Source organism: Schistocerca gregaria, chromosome X, assembly GCF_023897955.1.
Source record: "Schistocerca gregaria isolate iqSchGreg1 chromosome X, iqSchGreg1.2, whole genome shotgun sequence".
Classification (NCBI taxonomy): domain Eukaryota; kingdom Metazoa; phylum Arthropoda; class Insecta; order Orthoptera; family Acrididae; genus Schistocerca; species Schistocerca gregaria.
The window spans coordinates 632,135,702-632,155,760 of NC_064931.1; the positions used below are offsets into that span (position 1 = coordinate 632,135,702).

General features: G+C 39.4%; 1 protein-coding gene across 1 annotated transcript in view; it reads right to left on the minus strand.

The window, feature by feature from the left end:
* Positions 1–14,288, minus strand: part of LOC126298766 (prostatic acid phosphatase-like) — a 50,325-nt gene extending 36,037 nt beyond the window's left edge. The window contains exons 1-4 of the mRNA XM_049990219.1: positions 14,037–14,288; positions 13,265–13,363; positions 5,063–5,302; positions 239–424 (exon numbers count right to left, since the gene is read on the minus strand). Coding sequence (XP_049846176.1) covers positions 239–424; positions 5,063–5,302; positions 13,265–13,363; positions 14,037–14,168 — 657 coding nt within the window. The 5' untranslated portion in view covers positions 14,169–14,288. The remainder of the gene's footprint in view (positions 1–238; positions 425–5,062; positions 5,303–13,264; positions 13,364–14,036) is intronic.
* Positions 14,289–20,059: the final 5,771 nt, after the last annotated feature.

Below are 20,059 nucleotides of genomic sequence, written 5' to 3' on the forward strand. Positions count from 1 at the left end.
AGCTGCTTTATTACAAAAACAAATACATAAATTAATAACAATAGTAACTACAGGTGCTGCATAATTTCCAGCAGCATGTGATTACAGAAGTAATGTAATGATCAAGAATGCACATTCCAGCACCTTCCCACTTTCTGAATTGGGGCTTAATCTATTTTTGCTGCTACCACCACCACCACCACCACCACCACCACCACTACTACTACTACTACTACTACAACCAACCTATCCAACTTACCTCTATATGTAGTGTGTCATAAAGGTATAAAACATCATCCACATTCTTCACCTCCCTCCCAGAATGATTCGTCAGATAGCTGTATAGCTCTTTATACTTTTCATTGTATTTCTTCATGTGTTCAGAGTTCATCACCTTCTGCCACTCATCTTGATAGCGCAGGCAGGTCTTTTTTCCGGCAAGTAACTGCAGTCAGTGATAAACAACAGAATTATTAAAAATAAAGGTATTGTAACAGATCACCAAGTGTTTCATAGAAGTTAACACAAAAATAAAATCAGTGTTTTGTGTGTGTGTGTGGGGGGGGGGGGGGGGGGGGTGTAGTGGGTTAGGCAGATGAAGATGATGCACGATTCTATCTTCTCAGAAACAATTTTGTGTGTGCAGAAGCATATATACAAACTATGGAATGAACAATCTTAACTATTTACCATGCTGCTCAGGAGGTGAGTAGCAGACATGTTCATAAATCAAATAGAGCTTGTTAAGCTTTTAACAATATTATTTGTCTGATTGCTATATATGAAAGAAAGCTCACAAACTCTTTCGCTATGAGATTCAGATGAATGTGTGTATAAATTCCACTTCTAGTCACAAGTAACTTCCTTCTACATGATACATGACATTTCACATCCTGTGGGTACATGTATCACTTGACTCTCTGGTGTTCACGGCACCTTCATGCTTCGTTTTATGTAATGCTGCAACAACCAGAGCACCTGAAGATGGATATAGTCATTGTGATTACTACATACATAGGTGTTTAAGATATAACAGAAAAGATTAACCTCTAGATACATGTGTTTAGGTGAATGTTGGTACACAACACATTCACACATGTAGAATTACATATGGGTGAAGCACATGATAATTCAAGTCAGACATGAACCACTTGTTTACAATATGTACTGAAACTTCACACTGTGTACTTGGGATGCTGAGAGAGAGAGTACAGGATTTTACCTACAGTATTTCTCTGCAACCACCATCACCCCCACATAAAGTTATTGTAATTGCAATACTACTTCAACTTAGAAGCCGCAAGTCAATCAACTCTGACCAATAAGAAGTGAGCCTAAATGGTGATTCAGTTAAGCTTCCACTTCAAATATTTCTAGAGTCATTGAAGAGATCTTAGTTTTCACCCAAATAACTTGTAACAAAGTGTAGTCTCTTGTCACAGCCATTTAAGTTATGGGGATATTGGTATCAACTTTCCTTTTTCAAAAGAAACTATAGAAATTTTTGCTGCTAGTATCTTGTATCTCAAAGACACAAACTAAGCTGTGTCTCACTCTTCAAAAATTGATAAGAAGTATACAGGGTCTCTCTACCAAGAATCGTCAGATGCTTTCTCTCTGGTGTTTCAGTACATATTTGCAATTTCAGTTTTACATTGCCTAGTTGGAGTCAGCCTAAACAAGTAGTGCTCATCAAGTCTTTCATGCGACATCCAGTGTCAATGAAAAGTGTCTTTTTCCTGGTACAAACAAAATTATTTTTAAAGCGGAATTTTATGGGCCCATTCAATAGGGCGGTCCCAGATTAGTCTAATGCAATTTCCCTTTCATTGATATGTGTTAACAGGGACAGTAAAACTAAGAATAACCAGTACTCCAGCTGTGACAGCACTTCCTTGTCCTACACTGACTGCTACCACCAAGCACAAAGTGCTACCGAGATGCTGCTGGTTTGCTGTTTATTTTTCATGTTTTACTGTCACTGTTAACACGCACTGATAAAACAGATATCACACTAGACTAATCTGGGACTGCTCTATCGAATAGGCACGTAAAATTCCAATCAAATAATCATTTTTTTCATAATGGGAAACAAACCAACTCCTTCCGTCAACACTGGATGTCACATGAAACGTGATGAGCATTATTTGTTTGGGCTGACTCCAGCTACACAATGCATGAACAAAATTGAAAATATCTGCTGAAACACATGACAAAGTGCACCTGATTACTCTTAGGAGAGACACCCCGTATAGGCAGACTGGAGCAATGAATGAAAATTTGCACCATGCCCAGGATTTGAATCCAGGCCTCGAATCCTGGCCTTGGTACAAATTTTCATTCATTATTCAGTCTGCTTGTATACATCATTAATGTTTGAGATTTGAAAAGGCTCTGGAACCATATAGTCTCATTTGCCTGACAAGAAGTTTTGAACAAATTGCCTTTAAAACTTAGGATTTATCTGTTTTAAACATAAAACTGATTGCCACCTCACGCAAATATTAACAATTTCATATGCAAATAAGGAAATAATCACGTAAGATAAAAAGGCAACAGTGTTGCACTGCAACAATGTCATCATAAAAGTGGCACAGGGAGAACTGTAAAGGGACTGGAATGCTATGGAGGGGGCAAGGGGAAAGCTTGCAATGAGCAGAGAGAGCAAAGCATTCTGGCAGCTGCCGCTCGTTATCCACATCTTAGCTCCAGAGCAATTGTGGAGGCTGTGGATTAGTATCAGTTGTAATTTAATTTTTTTTTCAACTACTCAAAAATTATAAATTGACTCTTAATTGCTTCCAACTGGAGTACCCAATTCGCCTGATGCAACAATGCTGAAGTTTAATACTAACTTCTCCTTAAGACAGCAATCAGTTTGATGTTCGGAACAGGTAAGTCCTAAGTAATAAATATTTTAATTTCTCTTAAACTACTTATCAAATTTCAGAAACCAGAATGCACTTCAATTTGTATCTTTGAGAGCTATAATGAAAGCAAGAATTACCATAGTTCTTTTTAAATATGTAAATCTCTAGTTAACACACCTCTGATGATAGAGATCTTCTAACCTTCTGTGTGAAAACAGAATTACAATATTATAAATGGATCTCGAAATATTTGGGTTTGAATCACTCTGTATTTAAAACAAATTAATCCAGAGTCCTGAAACTATGCAACACAGGCACCGGAAATTTTGTAAGGTTGTGAAGAGAATTCGTGACTTAATTTTCTATGAACAAATACTTTCCTCATTAGTGGAAACTGACTTAGAGATACCTTAGCAAAATGAAAATTCTTATTGACTATAAATGTGAATGCTGCAGACACCTTCTTAAATTAGTGTTATTATCTGCCCCTATGCAGCTCTTCGGTTTGCACCTAGACATTACAATCATTCCAAAATAGCAAATAATATTGGAGAATCCAGTGTGGAATAATGACAATATTGTGGAAAGGATAGAGCGCTGCTCACCATACAGAGGAGATGCTGAATTGCAGACAGGCATTGCAAAAAGGCAACTATATATTGTGATTGTGTGTGTTCTTTAGAAGAAGGCCGTTTGGTCAAACACGCAAATGTACAGCTCTCTCTTTGTTGTATGTGTCAGTCAATATATCTATATGGTGACCAGCAATCTATCCTTTTCATAATACTGTCAAATAATACAGGGGTTGGACACAAATATGGGAACACTGCAAGAAATGCATGCTTGAACATAGATGCAGATATTAGCCACACCTGCAGGCTGCAATGTTGAACTTTACCATGAACAGCACCTGTGCAATGTCCTCAATATGCTGCAGGCATAGTCAAAAGTTTTCTATGTAGTTGAGAGTGCACTACGACAGAGGTACGAGAATTCAGACACTGGCAAATTTTGGTGCACGTATAGTAGGTAGCTGAAGTGTTTGGTGTTTCAAGAGGCACTGTATATTTATACCTCATACAGAGAAAGCAGATAATCATCATCCAAAAAGTCACAATACAGACTATGCGTGTGTTGAGTGGTCATAACAAAGTCATTGAAGAGGACTGTGATGAAAAATAAGGTGACAGCTTTAAAGGTCACTGTACAACAGAATGTTGCACTTGCAAACCCTGTCAGCACCAAAACAACAAGAAGGTAGCTGCATAGGCTGGGAACTGCAGGGCTAGCTATAATTCTAAAATCACTTATCAGTGATTCAAATGCCCTTAACAGGAAAATGTAGTGCTGAAGCTCTAAAACCTAGACTATGGGGCAAAGGAAGAACCTAATTTGGTTGGCTGAGACTTTTTCCACAGTTTTCAACTTCTGGCTGAACTTATGTGCCAAGAGTGAAACATGGTGGGGGTTCGGTGATGATTTGGGCAGACATACCATAGCATTCTATGGGACCATGGTTACTCTTCAAGGTCACATTACTACCAAAGGTTATGTTATGTACCCATTTTTGGCGATCAGGTCCACACATGGTACAATGTCTGTTCCCCAATGGTGATGCTGTGTTCCAAGACAATAGGGCCCCTGTTCACACAGCTTGCATCATCCAGGAGAGATTTTGTGACCACGAGGATGAATTGTTGCAGCTACCTTGGCCACCAGCCACCAATTTTAATACTACTGAGCCTCTGTGGTCTGCTTTGTAGAGAAGGTCGTGTGATCGCTATCCCTCTCCATCATCATTACCTGAACTTCTCACTATTTTGAAAGAAGAACAGTGTAAGATCCACTTGAAAACTATGCAGGGTGTGTATTTATCCATTCTGAGAGGGCTAGAAGCTGTTTTGACTGCCAATGGTTTTCCTATTCCATATTAAGCATGGTGATGTGTTATGTTTTTGGTGTTTCCACATTCTTGTCCACTCCCTGTAGACTGATGAGCTCTTCAGAACTATATTACAGACACTAAGAACATAAATTATATTAATACTGCAATCTGCAACAAAATAACAGAACTTGGTCTAATCTACTCTTTACACCTGAACTTTTACAATTAAAATTACACTCTAGCACGTGCATTTCACTAGCACTCAAATAAAATGAGCTGTACCCCAGTTTGATATTTGTTAGTTATATAAATTTTCCTTTTGTATTACCTCATCTTCACGTTCTGGAATTGTGTGAACTGGAATTGGCTGCCACCCAAGGTTTTGTCGCCACCTCTGTCGGCCTTCTGGTGGATATAAAGCAGCTAGCACAGTTTCAGCACTCATGAGTGTCCTGTCCACATCCGTACTACGTACATAAATATCATCAGGATCATAAATATTTGGCAGCCAGTTTCTGTATCTTTTTCTGAACCACTGCCCCAACTCATATTCCTGCTCTTTGCCTACCTGAAACACAAGTAATTATTATTTTCAGTGACACTCAAAAGCCCAAATACAAGTACGGTAAGAAAATATTTACAATATACTACTTTTATATATAGCCCTCACATTTGTGGCTAGTTTATTAGGTACATGAAATCATGAAAGAGATAATATGAAAAGAAACAAACAGCGGGAAGAAGCAATGAAGGAAGGTCATGTATTGGTAATGTCTTCACAATAAAAGAGTTAACAATGAAGATGAAAGCACAAGAAAGACATGTATGCACTGAATTTTGATAGATTTAGAAGAGTTATACAATAATGCACCCCGCACATCATTTGTAAAAAAAGAGTTGTTCCTGTACTATAACCTTCTGGAAAGTGTGCGTCTGAAATTTAGACAGCTTGAAATGTTATTTTAACACTTTTCTGCAAATTTTAAAGTGTACATACAATATTTGTACCAGTAAAAAAAAAAAAAAAAAAAAAGTTCTCTCGCACCACATTTCAAAATCAGTAATTCTGATTTTTCCCCCCTAGAGATACTAGTAAAGAGTTCCAGGGCATGCGGTCACAAATCAACCACTAAATGTACCTAGAAGGTTTTGGCAGAATAGAAAGTACATGTCAAGAGTAAGACTTCGTTATTAATACTTGAATGGCATACTTTCTGGCAATCTAGAAATAGTGGAAAGGGCTCACTTTGACCCAACATAAAATATTTTCACATTTGACTCAAAGAGTTACTTTATTTTACTCTGTGTTAACCCCTACCTTTTTGTGAGTTATAACAATTATCTAACATGATTTTTAATTAATACATTACTCACTTATTTCAACAAAAAAGTCTTAATTTTAACAAAAAACATCTTATTGATTTATTGCGGCTCAGGCTAATAAGTTCCTAAATTGCAGACTTTCACACATTAACTATATGTAGAACCTTCTAGACAAATGTAGTACATATGAGCCACATTATACTTGCTTGTGTTCTACACACAACCTGACTGTATTTTATACCCATGTCAATGTAATTTGAGAGATGCACTGATTACTGTTTTATGTACAAGACTTTGTGGCACTTGACAGAGTTGTTTCTGATCTCGTTGCCTTTGCAGAGGCTGATTGGGCACTGCTGCTGCTATCAACGCAATTTTGGTTCTGTATCCTCCTCTTCTGTCAGTTCTTGCACATACACTACCAGTATTACCTATAGTGACTAAGTACTTGTGAAAGTCATATTTTACTGAAACCCAGAAAGCCCAATGTGTTTTATTGGCAGATAGTGGCTTATTGGGTAGAAATTGTCACACATTTTATAGCTTAAAGTCAACAAATTATCACCACATTTTTAATTTGTTTCTGCTAGAGATTTATTGAAATTATTTATACTGAGAACTTTTCAGTTCATCCTTGTTGATATGCTTTACTCTTTATCAATGTGAGTATATAAGCACTGTTCATACTTTGTTGTTAGTATACTATACTAAACTGCAGTGGCTGCTTCTGTCCTTTAAAAGTGTAAAGTGATATGATCCACATCCCAGAAAGCTCTCCTTAATGATGGGATTTACAGAACACTATGCGTGAATTAAAATTTCAGATGAAAGTTCGCTTCAGCACTTCATATACATTTTTGTCATGTCATTACAAAAGTCATCTTGCATTATCTCTGTGTATCTCACTCATCTTCCCCTTCACACCCTAAAAAATGTTATGTAACTCAGAATAATTAGAAAAGAGCAATTTCATGAAGACGTTCTGTTTTCCACTGAACTACATCAGTGTTAATACCATTAAACTCTCCCGATTTTCAATCTGGTAAACAACGCAAAAAGCAAAACCACACTGATTCTGAACTATATTTTTCCAAAACAGTAACAGTTAACTGTGAAATAGAAGTAATGTTGAAACCATGTCTCAACAGTTGTAAGGGCATAACCTCCCAACAGCAATGTGAGTTACAGCTGACGTTTTAAGACCTTACTCCATTTTCTGCATAGCAGGAGGTACTGCTCAATGTACCATGTGTTAGGATTTCTTCGCAAATAAACTGCAGGAAGAGTGATAGCTCCAAGGCCTCATATTGGTTCCTAGAGGAGAGATTTTCAGTCTCCAGAAATGATATAATATGCGAGCATAAAATATGTTCCACAATTCTACAACAGACCGACTCCCGAGATATACCCCTATAGATTTATGCATCTATTCAATGAGCCTTCTTGAAAACAGGAATGATCTGTGCTTTTTTCCTATCATTAGGAATGCTTCGCTCCTCCAGATACCTATTGTACACCGCTACTAGAAGGAGGACAACTTCTTTCACATACTTTGTTGTAACATTACAAGTATGTGGGCAGATTATTCGTCCACCATGGCCTGGTACTGAGGTGAACTGAATTTACTTGCTCAGCTCGGTACAAGACAGTGGGATGACAACGTCACACAACCAATTAAGGCAAGTGCAGGTGCACAGATAAGGAGCACATGGCTGGAAATGGGGAAAATCCTACAGCTGGGAATTTGGACATATGTTATTTGTGTGACCTTTTGCAGGAGATGCTCCACAAACTGATGGAGTGTCAAACACTCTTAAATGTGACTATGTCACAGCACTTTGAGATTCAACAATAACTCACAGTCAAGTATTAACGTAATTCTGAATACATCAGTGACCTCAGATAAACGAGGCACATCCAATAACACTACATTTCAGTATCTTTAAAACTACAGAAGTTAATATTTCACAGTGAATAAATTTTTAGACTGAGCCTCAGGTTTGTCAGAACAACATCTACGTGATTACTCTGCTATTCACAATAAAGTGCCTAGCAGAGGGTTCAGTGAACCACCTTCAACCTGTCTCTCTACTGTTCCACTCTCGAAAGATGCGCAGGAAAATTTTTCTGTGCATGCCATGATTTCTCTTATTTTATTGTGATGATCATTTCTCCCTGTGTAGGTGGGTGCCAACAGAATGTTTTCGCAATCGAAGGAGGCAACTGATGATTAAAATTTCATGAGAAGATCCCATTGCAATGAAAATCGCCTTTGCTTTAATGATTGCCATTTCAGTTCACATATCATGTATATGGCACTATTCTCCACATTTAAACATCTAGTGAATAATGAATACTGCATGAATACTTCACATTTTGTCATACTTGTGTAGTTATTTAATGAATAGTTCACTATTCTGCCAGTAATTATTTGACTGTTGATTGCAAGTGCTACTAAAACAACTGAGCTAATTTAAAAGTGGTCAACCAGTGAAAAGAGAACCAAAAGACACCTCTGTCAAAAAGACATAAATAATTGTTTAAAAAATATTTAACAACAATTCATTGTCATTTAAGATGATCACATTTGTGCAAGAACAATAGCTCATTGATTTATGAACACCCTTTATTTGTAACTACTCTGAATGATCTGAGTGTGACAAAAATTTTTATAACATTTCTGTATTTAAATATTGTTGTAATATATTAGTTTCATCTGGGCAGTGGTCAAACAGAGTCAAATTATGTCTGTAGAATGTAAGAATGATGTATTTTTGATTGGGACGGCCAACAGTTCATGGAAAAACAGACAGTAGTGGAAAACTCCGGGAGTCAAGTGGAGACTAGGACTTTTTCAAATTAAGAGCTCAAGGGAGTGATTTTGGACACTTTGAAATTTGTGCTTGAAGCACGAGACCTACCTGAGGTAACGAGCATATTTGATCATGTATGTGATGGATTCGGAGCAGTGAAAGGCTGCTAGCATTCTTTAATTTCTAAAGAGCACTTTATATATCAAGAGGTCTGAAAGTGCTCCAGAGCAGGACTAACTTTTGCTGCTTCATTTAGGGAACTGAGAACAGACAGAGTATGCGTTAAAATTCATTGTATCATGTGGGTGAATTTGTGAATCATGATGTTGAACTCTAAACTATTTTGAGCTGGTGGATCTTCTCATGTAATGTGTCTATGAAATGGACTTAATTTTTGCAAAACTTTGATGCCTACTTAGTTTAGGGATTTTGGTACCATCCTAGTAATGCTCTCAACGTTAACTTTACTGCATTTGATAAGGGTATTTTCTATCTGTATTGTACATTCATCTTAGAATCATTTCCCATTTCTATGAGATGTCCTTTCTTGAATAAACATTATTCATAATACCTCTCTGTAGTCTACATCACTTACAGACAGTAAAACAGAACTCTTGTTATTAAATTTTTCATTTAACTTTTAGTTTGTATTTCTGCGTATTTTATTAGCTCACAATCCTAGTGGCTGCATAGACTACCTGACTGCAGGATCACTGGTACAGGTTATCATTTGCAGCGAATTAGCTGTGGGGCATGAAAGCAGATGTGTGCAGCTCGACCTTATGACTACATCAAGCTATTCTTTCTAAATAGAGCCACACATAGCCCAACAACCTAAAATACAAATAACTACAGGCAAAGATTCAAATGGTTTGCCCGTATGGAATGCCGTTTGGAAGAGCAACTAATCAGCTGTAACTGTTAGGTACAATCGTATCACGTAGAATCAAACTGGTATCCATCAGGTCCAGTGGCCTTTCCTCTGTTGAGAGATCAGTTGCTCTTCTATCCCTTGGTCACTCATTTCAATATCTGCTATTTTGGCATTTGTGTGACAACTTACAGGAGGAAATACTGTGAGATCTTCTGTGAAACGCTTTAGGAAAACAACATTTAGTATTACAACCTTTTCTGTGTCATTTTTTGTTTTAATGTCATTATGGTCACAGAGTGTCTGGACAGATGGCTTTGCTGGCCGGTGTGGCTGTGCGGTTCTAGGCGCTTCAGTCTGGAGCCGCATGACCGCTACGGTCGCAGGTTTGAATCCTGCCTCGGGCATGGATGTGTGTGATGTCCTTAAGTTAGTTAGGTTTAAGTAGTTCTAAGTTCTAGGGGACTGATGACCGCAGATGTTAAGTCCCATAGTGCTCAGAGCCATTTGAACCATTTTTGACAGACGGCTTCAATCTGTTTATTGGCAATTTAGCACAAGCCCAGAACTCCTTAGGATTTTCTGTCAAGTTGGTAAACAGAGTTTTACTTTGATATTCATTGAACGGTTCATGCATAGCCCTCCTTATGCTAATTTTGGTTTCACTAAATTTTTGTTTGTGTTCGAGGCTTTGGCTAGGTTTAAATTTTTAGTGAAGTTCTCTATACTTTTGTAGCAGCTTCCTAACATGGATGTCAAACCATGGTGGGACTTTATCCCTCACAATTCTGCTTAGCACATACTTGTCTAAAGCGTGTTGTACAATGCTCTCGGACCTTGTCAATTGATGCTCATCACTCTTAGTGCGAGACATGAAGTTTCCCTGATAATGTGACTGGTAACAAATCTGTCTCTTGTCACTCTTGTTAAACAGAAAAATGTTCCTGTTTTTCTTTGTATTCCTATTTACAACCATATTCAGTGATGTTGTGACAACCTTATGATCAGTGATTCCCTGTTATACACTAATTGAATTAAAAAGTTTGGGTCTATTTGTCACCAGAAGGTTTAAGATATTATCTTCACGAGACGGTTCTCTGAGTAACTGTTCAAGGTACTTTTTGGATAAGGAATTTACAACAAATTAATATGATTCTCTGTCCCTACTACCCTCGCTTCCCACTTTAATCTCCCATTCCATAGATGGTAAGCTGAAATCTCCACCTGAAACCTAAAATGACCAAGAAATTTATGTGAAATATTCCCCAAGTCTCCCCTCAACTGTTCTGCAACTAGGGGTGGGTCTATAGAGAGCGATCTAATCTTAAAACCCCTTTGTCCTTTCCAAACACCATCAGCTGCCTGAGTAGCACACTCTGATGTGGGAATTACTATGAGTAATTTACGGGAACCCTACAATTCCCAATCCTGTAATATAAAACAGGGATATCACAACCTAGCTTGTCATAGAACCTTTGAAGTATCTGGTTCAAGGCTTCCACTGAACTCTGAACTAGGAGGCTGTGATCAGTTCTGGAGAGAATACTGCAATTATGAGCATTACTGAAATTCTATGAGCAAGGCTCACAACCATTGATTTCATACACAATACATTATGCATGACACTCTGAAGCTTCCACAAAATATTAAAAATATAGGCCTACCTTCAATCTATGAATAGAGACAGGAATAAGAGGGGATGGTTTGAAACCCAGTAACCCCAACAAATAGTAGACATGCTCTTCATTCCCTAGGCCTACATTATAAGCAGCATCAATTTAACCCTTAAATGGCAACTCAGTAAACAATAGAGAGAAACCCATCAAAACTAAACTGGCTGTTTTAGCCAACCTATTCATGGGTCGCCTTGACACATAGCTCTCCTCATATACATATGCTGCCAACTGCTAATACTGTCTGGTGATGCAAAGGCAGGCTGTACACTAAAAACCTTATTTTCTGCTGTACTTATCTTTTCTCAAACCCATTCACTTCCTTTTCAGCAGAAATGGAATCCTTCACAGGTCTGAAACACTCCATTACCCTTATACCTAACTGTATGTTTTACGTCTCGGATTTATTTATTTATTTTTTTCCTTCCAAGTTCTGCTTTATGAACCACAATGTGAATGCCTACAACACCACCTTTATCAATAGTACAAGTTGTGTGATGACAGTTAAAATATCTACCACCTTACAGGCCAACTATACCACCTCACTGCCTTGTATTTTACATGGGGATGATTCAACAGTTTCTTGTTAGAAGAGAAGAGACCGCATTTACTGGTACTGCAGAAGATGCTCTGCAACGTAACAAAATGACTCCGAGTTCCATTTCATTATATGAGCCACCTGAATAATTCTTAAAATTAATGGCCATTCAAAAACGATGGGAAGCTCTAGCATACGCAGGAATGTTTGAGACAAGTTGTCAGCTTCGACCCGCGACATAGGAAACATTATAAATTCTGTAAGCAATATGGTAACTGTAACATGATGTTATGAGCTAAGCTACTGATCAGCCCGTCACAACAACCAAGCTATTTTTCAATATCACATTCATTGGCCTCGCCAACTCACAACCAACCCGTCACCTTCCAACCTAACCTAGACCTCAGAAAAAGCTACAGATCAGCCTGTCACCACAAACAGGCTTATTTAGTATCATATTTGTTGGCTTCACTTTCCCACCACCAAATTATCACCTTCTAACATAACTTATACCATGAGCAAAGCTACAGAGCATTGGTCACCACAAACATTTTTTTGGAGTTTTATCCCCAAGATTTCTTGCCATCACCAACTAACAACAAAACTGTGGATATATGCACTTTACAGTAGTCATTAACATTAAATCACCAGCCAAAACCAACATTTGTCTTTACCCACCCCCTTCCCAACATCCGTGTAAAAGGTCAAATGAATCTCTTATCTCCCCCACCTCTGTAAACCTTGTTACAAAAAATTGTGTTTTTCAAGTCCTTTGTAATCTTCATCTTACTGTTGACTGTTGTGTGTCACCTTAAGTTCCCCTTTCTTTCTTATTTCTGTGTTTCCTCTTCCCCTGTCTTCAATCTTCCAAGATTAAAAAATAATACATGTCGCCTCCTTACCAAACCTTTAAATGCCATTCATGAATGCAGCCTTGATGAGTGCAGCAATGAAGAGCAAAACTGTACTTACATAAAAGAGCATTGTACATAAGGGACCAACCAAATGAGCATAGCGCAGATTTTAAGACACTGACTTTATTTTTGGGGAGATGGAGTTTAATCTGCCTGTCCACCCTCAGTTAGGTTTTCCTAAATCATTCCAAGCAAATGGTGGGTTGGTCCCTTTATCATAAAGCACACATATATTCTGTGTATATGTACATTTTAAGCTGATTATTGTGATTGTATTATGACAATAAATCCAATGTCATTGTAAGATGATCCCTGGATGAACAACTAAAATTAAGATATTGCATAAATTCATTATCACTTATGAATTGAAATAATGGTTCACATAAAATTAAACTTACATTAGTCAACTGTCCATAGCCTTCAGGCCAAAAGCTCCTGTTCCTGTACGGGTCAGTTGGATATGGGTCAATTGGTGTTCTGTCACCATGACGAAATAACTGTAAAAAGATAATTTGACAGTCTCAACTTTGAGTGAAATATTTTACAATGATGAACAGAATACACAATGATTGTAAGTAGTAAAAGCTTCATTATCCTGATATAGAATGTATATTGTACGATCATGTTTCAGTGTCCAGTATATATCTTTACACACAGAAGTGTCTAACAAGTCTATAGCTTACTCCCTGTTGCTAACTGCACAGATTCTTGAATGAATATCACGAGACCGTAGGTTTAACCTGGCTGAAATTTTTTTGGACAATCACAAACATCTAATCTACTTATACACGACAAACATATGGTTACACTGATTATCCGTCACCAGAATCTTTTTACACTATGGATATAAATAAAATTTCAGAATCCGAGTAATTTACAACTTTCATTAATATTAATTTTCTGTGTCATCTTCCATCGCTGTTTATCAAACGGAAGATGGCTAGCGTATGTAGAACTGCAGAACACACTATTTAAAGTGGATAAATACCACGGAATCGACGTGCAACTATGTGTATTATTTGGATCGAAGAGTTCCTCTGCCCAAATAATTTAACACTAATCAAACGTTAATAACAGTTTCTCTGAAACGAATATCACAGTGTCTTTCACTCCTAAGAAATTTCAAAGTTTAAGTATACTACAGTAGTTGACGCAGATGAAGAAAATTACCAAATGCACTAAAACAGGTGTTCCAGAATCTACAGCATGAGCAGTATTCACTAACAGGCAGACAACAATCAAGCGCATAACACCGGCAGTGATTGTATTTCTCTGATGTTTAGATGGACAAATGCGCAACATTACTGGCACTTGGCAAGACTAGACAACACAACGGATCACAACCAAACACAATACTGACAGCTGATAAACACACGCGCTTCTACATCTGACTCTGAAGTCTGAACTGAGCGCGACAGCATGGAAATCGATATGTCTACCGTTACTGTACTGCGATATTCGATAAATATTTAATCAGAAATTAAAAGGGGAAAGCTAAAACGTACATTACATTTTAATTAAACTGTGACTGTTTAAGATTACGATGCCGAATTTCAGGCAGTCACAGTGTTTGAAGTACCATTTTTGAGAAGTAGTACAACGGGTGAATTTGTTTCACACGATTTTAGTGCGTTATGACACGTCCTTCTTTGAGCAGATGGCTACCTGAATGCCAATTACTATGTGACGATGTTGTAGACGAAGCTTTATCAAATTTGGTGATTTTGGTTTCTCTATTTTCCATGAAAAACAGTACTAATATACAAATATAAAGCTTTTCAAATGAAATTTTTGGGAAAGTAATTGTTTAGAATATTCTAGCTTTACTATAACACTGCGCAGTACTTTATTTGCCCTTTTTAATTTATTCATGTATATAAATGCAGTGAGATATAGAACTGCAAAGACGTGATATTATGGCTACAACTTTCCTGATAGTATTAGGAATAGAATAGGGAACAATGATAAACAGTTTTATAAATATTTTGCAGCATATTCAGCAGTAACTGAAATGTTAAGAACACGTAAAGGCCTTAAATCACATAAAATTTGAAGACTTGCTTTGAAATGTCTAATACTTTGTATTGTCTTAATGTACATATGGCTTTGTTGGCTGGGAAATCCCACAGGGAGGGTTCAACCACCTGTTGGAAAAAGTGTTCTTCCTGTGCTGACATTCCTTGCGGATATGTGAGAGTTGGGTCGCACGCGTGTCTCTGGAGTGTAGGTGAGGATAAAAGATGTGTTTACCGTGTAGTGTTAGTTTCTGATAATGAGAGAAGGGAGAGTGAGAAACTCGTCAGTGGCACATTGCCTACTCCTCTCAAATACACTACTGGCCATTAAAATGGCTACACCACGAAGATGACGTGCTACAGACACGAAATTTAAGCGACATGAGAAAGATGCTGTGATATGCAAATGATTAGCTTTTCAGAGCATTTACACGAGGTTGGCGCGGGTGGCGACACCTACAACGTGCTGACATGAGGAAAGTTTCCAACCGATTTCTCATGCACAAACAGCAGTTGACCGGCGTTGCTTGGTGAAACGTTGTTGTGATGCCTCGTGTAAGGAGGACAAATGCGTACCATCACGTTTCCGACTTTGATAAAGGTCGGATTGTAGCCTATCGCGATTGCGGTTTATCGTATAGCGACATTGCTGCTCGCGTTGGTCGAGATCCAATGACTGTTAGAAGAATATGGAATTGGTGGGTTCAGGAGGGTAATACGGAACGCCGTGCTGGATCCCAACGGCCTCGTATCACTAGCAGTCGAGATGACAGGCATCTTATCCGCATGGCTGTAAAGGTTCGTGGAGCCACGTCTCGAACACTGAGTCAATAGATGGGGACGTTTGCAAGTCAACAACCATCTGCACGGATAGTTCGAAGGTGTTTGCAGCAGCATGGACTATCAACTCGGAGACCATGGCTGCGGTTACCCTTGACGCTGCATCACAGAGAGGAGCGCCTGCTATGGTGTACTCAACGATGAATCTGGGTGCACGAATGACAAAACGTCATTTTTTCGGATGACTCCAGGTTCTGTTTACAGCATCATGATATTCGCTTCCGTGTTTGGCGACATCGTGGTGAACGCACATTGGAAGCGTGTATTCGTCATCGCAATACTGACGTATCACGTGGCGTGATGGTATGGGGTGCCATTGGTTCCACGTCTCGGTCACCTCTTGTTCCCATTGACGGCAATTCGAACAGTAGACGTTACATTTCAGATGTGCTACGACCCGTGGCTCAACCCTTCACTCGATCCCTGCAGAATCCTACATTTCAGCAGGATAATGCACGACCGCATGTTGCAATATGGGTCATTCTGGACACAGAAAGTGTTCGACTGCTGCCCTGGCCAGCACATTCTCCAGATCTCTCACCAATTGAAAACGTCTGGTCAATGGTGGCCGAGCAACTGGCTTGTCACAATACACCCGTCACTACTGTTGATGAACTGTGGTATCGTGTTGAAGCTGCAATTGCAACTGTACCTGTACACGCCATCCAAGCTCTGTTTGACTCAATGTCCAGGTGTATCAATGCAATTATTACGGCCAGAGGTGGTTGTTCTGGGTACTGATTTCTCAGGATCTATGCGCCCAATGTGCGTGAAAATGTAATCACATGTCAGTTCTAGTATAATATATTTGCCCAATGAATACCCGTTTATCATCTGCATTTCTTTTTGATGTAGCAATTTTAATGGCCAGTAGTTTAGCAACAAGAGGCTGCCGAGCATAATGTCCTCAATCGACAGCCAGATAACCATTAACAATGTCACATGCCCTCATTTCATGAGATACTGTGGAGAGATTTGGAGTTTAATCCAGGGCATTGATGCGAAGACCGTCGATCAGGAACTTTATGCCACCAACTCTCCTCTCCTTGCTGGCCAAATACTGGCAGAGAAAATTTGATCTACCTACAAGATTTAAACTAGCTTTTTCCAAGTCGAGCGCCACTGCACAGGCGTGCATTGGTGACTTCGGCTATGGAGACGGGGGTGTTGAGAAATGAAAAGGAGCAATCTATCTTACTTGGTAAAAAAATTTTCCATAGCCAGTGTCGCATACATACTTATTTATTTTCGATAACCGGTTTCGACAGGTTTTGCTGTCACTTTCTAGTCTTCAAAACTTGTTGGAAAACTTAATCCCTGCTTCTAATGGACCATTTTGTTTCATATTTATGTGTGAGTGGTCTATATACAGTCACAGATTTTCCTTGTAGTGTTTGAGCGAATATTGCAGTTTTTGCAAACTAACTAGCCTCTGATCTCATTTCTTCGCGAATTATGACTTTGAAGCTATATAAGCAAGACAGCACATGGAGTTGTCATTTCTTAAACAGTGGCTTGCATGAGTTTTTGGAAGGTGTATATTTGTGGTGTAAATTTTCCTTTTTGTGAGGTAAAGCACCTCCTATTAGTAGGAGAGATTCCCCCCAAAATAAATCCTTACATTAACATTGACTCGAGCTACACACAGTACACTTTTTTTTTTTTTTTGTAGTCAGCCGCACTGTATATCTCATTAGAGACTGTTCCACATGTTATTTGCTGACATACACTTCTGGAAATTGAAATAAGAACACCGTGAATTCATTGTCCCAGGAAGGGGAAACTTTATTGAAACATTCCTGGGGTCAGATACATCACATGATCACACTGACAGAACCACAGGCACATAGACACAGGCAACAGAGCATGCACAATGTCGGCACTAGTACAGTGTATATCCACCGTTCGCAGCAATGCAGGCTGCTATTCTCCCATGGAGACGATCGTAGAGATGCTGGATGTAGTCCTGTGGAACGGCTTGCCATGTCATTTCCACCTGGCGCCTCAGTTGGACCAGCGTTCGAGTTGGACGTGCAGACCGCGTGAGACGACGCTTCATCCAGTCCCAAACATGCTCAATGGAGGACAGATCCGGAGATCTTGCTGGCCAGGGTAGTTGACTTACACCTTCTAGAGCACGTTGGGTGGCACGGGATACATGCGGACGTGCATTGTCCTGTTGGAACAGCAAGTTCCCTTGCCGGTCTAGGAATGGTAGAACGATGGGTTCGATGACGGTTTGGATGTACCGTGCACTATTCAGTGTCCCGTCGACGATCACCAGAGGTGTACGGCCAGTGTAGGAGATCGCTCCCCACACCATGATGCCGGGTGTTGGCCCTGTGTGCCTCGGTCGTATGCAGTCCTGATTGTGGCGCTCACCTGCACGGCGCCAAACACGCATACGACCATCATTGGCACCAAGGCAGAAGCGACTCTCATCGCTGAAGACGACACGTCTCCATTCGTCCCTCCATTCACGCCTGTCGCGACACCACTGGAGGCGGGCTGCACGATGTTGGGGCGTGAGCGGAAGACGGCCTAACGGTGTGCGGGACCGTAGCCCAGCTTCATGGAGACGGTTGCGAATGGTCCTCGCCGATAGCCCAGGAGCCACAGTGTCCCTAATTTGCTGGGAAGTGGCGGTGCGGTCCCCTACGGCACTGCGTAGGATCCTACGGTCTTGGCGTGCATCCGTGCGTCACTGCGGTCCGGTCCCAGGTCGACGGGCACGTGCACCTTCCGCCGACCACCTGAGGACAACATCAATGTACTGTGGAGACCTCACGCCCCACGTGTTGAGCAATTCAGCGCTACGTCCACCTGGCCTCCCGCATGCCCACTATACGAGCTCGCTCAAAGTCCGTCAACTGCACATACGGTTCACGTCCACGCTGTCGCGACATGCTACCAGTGTTAAAGACTGCGATGGAGCTCCGTACGCCACGGCAAACTGGCTGACACTGACGGCGGCGGTGCACAAATGCTGCGCAGCTAGCGCCATTCGACGGCCAACACCGCCGTTCCTGGTGTGTCCGCTGTGCCATGCGTGTGATCATTGTTTGTACAGCTCTCTCGCAGTGTCTGGAGCAAGTATGGTGGGTCTGACACACCGGTGTCAATGTGTTCTTTTTTCCATTTCCAGGAGTGTAGTTTATGTGTTTAGCTCATTGTAAATTATCTTATATCAACAGCCCAAAGAATTTAGTGGCATAAAAATGTCTAGTTTGTTTCTAAGCAGAATTATTTGTTGAGATGATGGCGTTTTCCTTGTGAGGCACATAAATGCACTGCAACTTTTTTTTTTTTTTGCATTCACTATAAGGCTGTGTTTGGAGACCTGTTTTGTGACCTGTGATACACAGATTTCTCTTTCACAGTGGTGCGCATCTGTGATTGTTATTTGTTATAAATATATTCGTGTTGTCTAAAAATATAATACATTCAAGAATAGGATGGATTATTCTGACTCATTATTGCAAAGTTAGAACAAGATTGACCCTGGGGGTGTTTAATATTTCATTTTTTGATTGGTATACATGCATTCTGGTTCCTAATTGTGCACTGATTCCAAGTATATGTTACTTGTTTTGAAGGTAGTACTGTACCTATTTTATACTGTTTCTTAGTCACCTAAAAGTTCCAGTTTTGAGAGTAATAGCTCAAGGTGTATTATGTCAAAATAAAATGTGTTAATAAAAATTCTTGGTCAAGATTGCTAAAACTCCTTTATTGATGACTGCCAGTTTCACCTCATCGATGAAACTATCTTCAGATGATTAAAATTTGTTACTTAATTCCATGTGTATCAGCTACGAGGCATTACACATATTTATAATCTGTTGAGCTATATTGGTCTTCTTGTCGTGTATTACACTTAAATGCAAATGTAGCAATATGCAGTCTGGAAACACATATGGCTAACGTGGTTACCATAGTGACCTACTTTAGTGTGTTCATGACCACAAGAGCGATTCACCTCAATGGATTATGAGGATGTGTAATGTCTGGTGGCTAATATGCATGGAATTAGGTAATAATTACAATTGATCTGAAGATGGCTCATCAAGGAGCTGAAACTAGTAATTATCAACAAAGAAGTTTTGGCGATATTGACCTAAGATTTTTATCCAAACATTTTAATATGACAGATCGCCTGTCTTCTGCTTCTCGTCTGACACAGTGAGGTAACAAAGTGAACATGAAAATACTTTGTGACATATAAAAATATAGTTGTTATATAATTTTTTGGTAGAATGAAATGAAAACCTCAATGATGAAATTTGTCTGTATACTTACATTTTTGAAAACCATGCTGTGGTCAGAAAACACATTTTT